Source organism: Equus asinus, chromosome 26 (genome assembly GCF_041296235.1).
Source record: "Equus asinus isolate D_3611 breed Donkey chromosome 26, EquAss-T2T_v2, whole genome shotgun sequence".
In the NCBI taxonomy this organism is placed as follows: domain Eukaryota; kingdom Metazoa; phylum Chordata; class Mammalia; order Perissodactyla; family Equidae; genus Equus; species Equus asinus.
The window spans coordinates 30,918,098-30,924,381 of record NC_091815.1 but is presented as its reverse complement, the minus strand read 5'-3'; the positions used below and the strand labels follow the sequence as shown (position 1 = coordinate 30,924,381).

The following is a 6,284-nucleotide window of genomic DNA, read 5'->3' as shown; positions in this document are numbered from 1 at the left end:
ACTTTGAAATGATTACCACAATAAGCTTAGTTAACATCCGTCTCATATAGATATCAAAAAAAGAAAAAAAATTTTTTTCCTCGTGACGAGAACTCTTAGGATCTACTTATTCTCTTAGCAACCGTCAAACAGGCCATCAGCATGTTCACTATGGTCATCCTTTTGCTTGTTACAGCCCCAGGACTAATCTGTCATAACTGGAAGTGTGTACCTTTTGGCCACCTTCATCCAATTCCCCCACCGCCCTGTTTGGACCCAATTTGGATTTCGATTCAAACAAATAGACTGCCAAGGAGAGAAGCTTTAGGAAAAACCAGCCCTGTTGGCACCTTATCTTAGACTTCCAGCCTCCAGAACTGTGAGGAAATAGATTTCTGTTGTGTGGGCCACCCAGCCTGTGGTATTTTGTTATGGCTGCCCTAGAAAACTAACACAAAAGGGAAAGTGGAAAAGAGAAAGGGGAACCATGAACAGGAGTGGGGACAGGACGCTGGGTCCAGCACTGCGGGCTGGGGGAGGCGACAGTGTCTCATGCAGAATGGGGCCAGCTTGAGACTTGCCAAAATACCACAGGACACGGAGTCTGCCAGCCCCCTAGAGATGTGTGGGACCCCCCACACACACTGAGCAGGGTCCTGGGGAAGAGCAGACTCTGCAGAGAGGCCTCTGGTCTGGATCCCAGAAGAGTGAATGACTTCCTTGTGCCCCAGTTTCCTCCTCTATAAATCAAGGATTGCGTGGTCCCCACCTCACAGGACTGATGTGAGAATTAAAGAATTCAAAGCAAACAGCACTTAGTACATAATCGCTCCCTAAACGTGTGTGATAAATGTGTCCACTCCCTCGAGAGGATGGAAGGTGACAGGCAGCTCGGGACTCAGGAAGACCACCACCCGAAAACTTGACCGGAGACAAGACCTTCCCACAATTGTCAGGCCTGAGGGCACTGTCACGGTCGGAAGCCATGTCGACAGTGACCGCAGTGGAGCCCCTGGTGTATGCCGGACACCGGGTCCAACCTGGGGAAAGAGCAGTGCACTGAAGAGACTTCAATAATGACACCTCCATGGTGTCTCGTTACCTCCTGCTGCATAGCAATTCACCCCACACTTAGTGCTAACAAACGGCCACTTTGGTTGTTTCCCAGTGAGTCACAGCCATGTGGTTAGTGACCTCGAGGATGGAGAAGGCTTTGCCCCAGGGCTCACTGGCGCATTTACTAAGAGCCACTGATGCACACTCCAGTCTTCCCAAGAGAATAGTTCAGCTCTTAGAACCTCAGTCCCAGGCATTTCCTGGGGAGGCTGCGGGTGGGCTGGGCCCCAGACCTGGTTGTCTCTGCCAAAAAGGGGGGTAAGGTCAGGGTGCAAGAGGGAAGCGCGTTCCCCAGGGCAGGGTTGGGGTTGGTGTCTCTGAGGAGCAGGGAGCCCAGCTGGAGCCTGGAGCCTGGTCTCTCAGGGCAGTTAAGCAAGGCCCTGGGGCAGGAAAGAGGAGGGAGAGCAGGACAGGGCAGGGTGGGGTAGGGGGTCTTGGAGGCTGTGCTGGTGGGAGGGCAGCAGGGGCCGGGCCAGGCTCCGTGGACACTGAGAGCCACTAAGCTGATAGCTATGAGGCTTTGGAATCAGACAGTCCTGAGTCTGGATCCTTTTCCTGCACCTTCCTTGAGGCTCTCAGAAGCCATTTGCAGGTAGTATTTTCCATCTCCATGTAATAAAGACAAGACTCTGTTTTTGACAGTAGATCCTGATGGCTTCAGCCCCTGACCTCCCATTTCTATCCCACCCGGGCAGACCTATAAGAGAGCCGACATGCTTCCTCCCTGGACACCACCTGGACATCTCTCTGTAAACTGAACTCAGCCCCGGGTCTGTGCAAAGAGAGATTCCAACGCCTTCTCCCAGAAGAACCTAAGAAAATGCATCTAGGAGGCAAGAGTGGTGCAGGCAAACACAGGCAGATGATGACCTTGGAGATTTCACAAGTTTGGGACTTACCACCCTAAGTTCCATGTCTCGACTTCCGGCACATTTCCCTTACAATCCAAGGGCATATTACGGTTTATGAAAGAGTATACTGCCAATGCAGATTGTCGGCAGGTCCCCGATAATTTTAAAAGAGAGAAAATTCAGGGAGTTATACCCATAAAAATTGCACATGGCTGGAAAAGGACTGGCAGGAGCAGTGTGGTCCTTGTTCCCTCAGAAAGGGAGGAACTGGTGGGGGGGGGGGTGGGGAGCCTGGGGAGCGGAGGGCATGGAGTGCTGTAGACACACCAGATACAGAGCCAGAGAAATGGAGACGAGGGCTGATGGTCAAAAGCCTCACCCCCAGTGGGATCTACAGTCGCTCAACAGCCTGGGCATCAGCAAACCAGGACGACCATGACTAGAGTGCAGGAGTGCAGACCGCACGAGAAAGAGGAGCCGAAAACAGTCCCCAAATTGGAAACCACCCAAACGTCTTCCAACTGATGCACGGTGTTGTGTGGGTCTCAGCCTATCGATAGCGATGCTGCAGGGCAGGAAGCCTGAGACGCTCGCCTGGGCCAACGAAACCGTGGAGAGTCCCACAGATGCTTCCCCAACGGGGCCAACGCTGTGGCTGGACCGGCCCTTGTGGTTCTATTATGATCGCAGGACGCACGTCAGCCACACCATCAGGGAAATGTGAGGAACAAGCTTTATTAATCGTGGATCCTAGAGGATACCAGTCCCCCTGCTTAGGACGGATTCAGGCTGAGCGTTAAAGAGGAGAAAGAACGAGAAGACAGCACTGAGTCCGAGCGTCTCAAGTCCCGAGAGAACCCCTCCGCGTCCCAGATCTTAGTCTACACCAGGCCCGTCTCCCCAGGCTCGTTCAGGAAGCAGAATCCAGCAGTCACCCGGTCATCTGGTCCTCTGTCAGCCGACGCTGAAGAGAGAGACAGAGAGAGAGAGTGAGCAAGAGAGAGATGGACAGAGATGGAGGGACGGACGGAAGCTGGGCAGAGGAGTGGAACAGAGAGACACAAGAGGGACAGCAAAGAGGCTGAGAGAAAAAAAGACAATAGGAGAGAGGAAAAGGGAGAGGTGGATTGATTGGAGCAGGTGGACAGGGCCAGGGGGGCTGCATCAGGGACAGAACAGGCATCCAGAGCCCCCGGCAGCCCCTGATCCCCGGGAGGGGAGGGACCTCACCTGCGACAAAGCCTGTCATCCGGGGACAGGGCCAAGGAGCAACTCTGACCTTTCACCTTCACCACGAAGGACTCCAGGGGTCTGAGTGACCAGAAGCAGCACTGCTCGAAGCAGACCCTGAAGGTGCAGTTGCCACACTTTTGGGTCCTGCCCAAGGGCACCACAGCGTCATCATAGCAACAGTGCTGCAGAGGGTCATAGAACTTGTCCCCACAGGTCAGGTGCGGCTGGCACAGCATCAGGTGGGCGCCCATGGGGGACACTGGAAGACACAGAGCTGGTGTGGCCCAGGCAGCAGAGCAGGGGTGCCAGCCTGGGGCCCTCTGGGAGCCGCACCGCAGCCCTGAGTGTCTGTCCTGGGCTCACCTGGGGCTCCGTGTGAGCAGAGGAGCGTGAGGATGCAGACAGCGGCCGAGACAGCTGAGGGAGAGCAGAGGGACGAGGTGGGGCTGACGGGGCAGCCACGGGTCCACCTCGGGGAGCCCAGGCTGGGGTAGGGGAGGGTCTGAGGGGGTGTCTGTCCTGTGTGAGGCACAGGAGAAGGTTAGGAGCAGTCTAGCATGGGACCCGGTCACCATGTTCAGGTGCCCTGGGCTTGTGGGCCTGGGGAAGCTGAGGGGATGCAGGCAGGAGTCCTGGAAGAACTCGGTTTGGGGTCCTGAAGAATGTGAGTATGTCCTGGGTGGGAGGCGTTCAGAGCAGGAGGCTCAGATACAGTCAGGCCATAAAGGGGCTGAGCTGACACAGGCGTTGTTGGAGTGGGAACCCAGGATGCGTACGGCATTGGGCGAGACTCTGGAAACTGAATCAAGGATGGGGAAGGGCCGATGGTGGGGATGTGGAAGGGACACCCCTCTGATGGGGTCATCTGTAGGGCCTGGGGCTCGGGGGGAAAATTGGGTGGAGGTAAGGATGGGGCGGTGGTGGAAATGGGAGATGGGCTTGGTGGGAGTTGGGTGCGGTCCTCCTTACCCAGGATGCGGCCTCGGGGAGCCATGGCTGTGGGCTGGCTGCAGTGGAGCAGAGGGGAGATCAGTGATCAGAGTAGGTGCTTTTATTCCTATGGAAAAGCTGGCGATGTCATTGGAACCCCTGGCTGGCCTGCAGAGACATGCTGGGCCCTTGGCAGGAGCAGCTGCCCCGCCAGCATCCTCCCCCCAAATGCCTCCCTCCCACGCCCAGCACGATGGCCTGGTCCCCACTCTCCCTGAACACTAACATCTTCCGTCCCTCCAGGGGGCCTGTCAGCTCCCTGACCTCACACCCCCTGCCCAGGGCTCACTAAACAGCAGTCAAGACACTCAGGTGAACGAGACCAGTTTGTACACATTTGAAAATTCCAGGCTGAACAAGGGCGGGGAAAGGGAAATGTGTGGGGAGGACGCTGAGCGGCTCGTGGGATGAACATGGAAAAGGCCCTGGTGGCCCCAAGGCTCACAGCCCCCAGGCCTCTCTTCCCACCTCCCCTCTGGGTCTTCTCCAATGGTGGTGTCTCCAGGAGCACCTGTCCCCTTAGCACCTCCTGTGCCCCAGGCTTGTGTCAGACACGGGGGAGGGAGTGGTGAGCAGGGCATTCCAGAGTCGCAGTTTTCACTGAGTTCATGTGGGACACAGAGAGAGAGATATAAGACAGTCAGTTTTAGTTTGGTTGTTGGGTCAATGTCATTGTCAACATTACTCGCCTGTGACGCTCTGTGGGAGAAATTCCACCACCTGAGGATGCCCTCAAAGGCTTTACCCCCTAACGCGCATGTTCAGAGGGAGACGGGTGGAATGTCCCCGAGAAGAGCCGTCCTGGGGTCGGCCTGTGAGGACATAAGGGGAGGGCTGCCCCTCCCTGAGGGACACTGTGGGGTCAGGTCTGTGGGTCCCGGTCACCCCGTGCACCGAGGACTGGGAGGCCCCTCCCCCAGCTCCTGCAGGAGTCCATCTCTGGGGGGCACAGATCACCCCGACATGGACAAGGTTCTCTCCAGGGCCTGGGAAGGGTGACCTGTCCCTCATGTAGGCAGCGGGTCCCTCTACCCCCTCCCTGTGTTTGGAAAGTGCCTCCTTCTGCGCCTCTGCTTCCCTGAGGGGCTGTCAACACTCCCCCCAGCTCCCCTCCACCTCACACCAGGCGCAGACTCAGCTCCTGCATGAAATGCACCCATTCCAGACAGAAACCAGGGCGAGGCCCCAGTGAAAGAGGAACGCAGTGTGTTCTTCCCTGTGAGGCGGGAACTGTATCTCTGTTCAGACCCAGCAGAAGTGGAGGGTTCAGAGAAACATCCAGGTCAGCTCCCGCAGGGGCTGGTGTCCTCGGTGCCGGCTCTGGTGTTTCCTGCTGGGGGCAGAGGTGTCGTCACAGCCCAGCTCTGGGGATGGTGTGGGGGTTGGCACTGGTGCCCAAACGCCGGGTTTCCCCGGATGCACGTGGGGAGATAACCTTGCCTCTGTGATCCTCGGTGTCCTTCCTGGTGAAATGGGGACAACGAGGTCCAGCTGACCCATTGTCTTTTGGTCCAGCAGAGATGATGCAGTGAAGGGCTTGGCAGTAAATCATGGCTGAGGTCCAGCTGTGTGCTAGGTGCTGGATGACGCTGAGGACACAGCGATGACTCAGCAGCAGTTCCTGTCTTATCCTTGGGGACCACACAGTGTCCACAGACCATCAAGCCTCAGAGAGGTCAGATTGGGGTTGGGGAACCCCAGGAGCTGTGGGAGCCTGAGGGGCATCGTCACTCATCTTGGGAGTTGAAGGAGAGCTTCCTGGAGGAGGGGATGTCTGAGCTAAGGTTTCAAGGATGAGCCAGAACTGTGACTGTCTCAGTGAGGCTGAGCCCAGAGAGAGTGGAGGGCAGGGCAGATGGAGGGGGTGGAGGGGCGGCAGGTGGGTCCCTTGTGAGCCTCGGGGAGGACTCGGGACCTTATCCTGAGAGCACCGGGCACCACGGCTGGTCCTGATGGGGGAGAGGAGTTCCGGTTACGTCTGTGAATGTCCCTGGATCTGCATGCCGTGAGGAGGGCGAACAGGAGGGCAGAGACTGGAGCAGGAGACCAGAGCAGAGATATTTGTGCAAAGACCAGAGTCCTAAACGTCCTCCTCTCCCCTGGGGCGGGGGACAG

General features: G+C 57.0%; 1 protein-coding gene across 2 annotated transcripts; it reads right to left on the bottom strand.

Moving 5' to 3' along the window:
• Positions 1-2,662: 2,662 nt before the first annotated feature.
• LOC106845148 (insulin growth factor-like family member 1) lies at positions 2,663-5,207 on the bottom strand. 2 transcript variants are annotated; one of them, XM_070499151.1, is made up of 4 exons: positions 4,149-5,207; positions 3,543-3,596; positions 3,226-3,438; positions 2,663-2,910 (listed from the first exon to the last, which is right to left on the bottom strand). In XM_070499151.1, exons 1-4 carry the CDS (start codon positions 4,171-4,173, stop codon positions 2,828-2,830), a joined length of 375 nt encoding a protein of 124 aa, XP_070355252.1. In that variant the 5' UTR covers positions 4,174-5,207; the 3' UTR covers positions 2,663-2,827. The 2 variants fall into 2 exon arrangements, with proteins under 2 accessions (XP_070355252.1, XP_070355253.1); XM_070499152.1 differs by having other exon boundaries at positions 3,177-3,438; positions 4,149-5,166.
• Between the last annotated feature and the right edge of the window lie 1,077 nt (positions 5,208-6,284).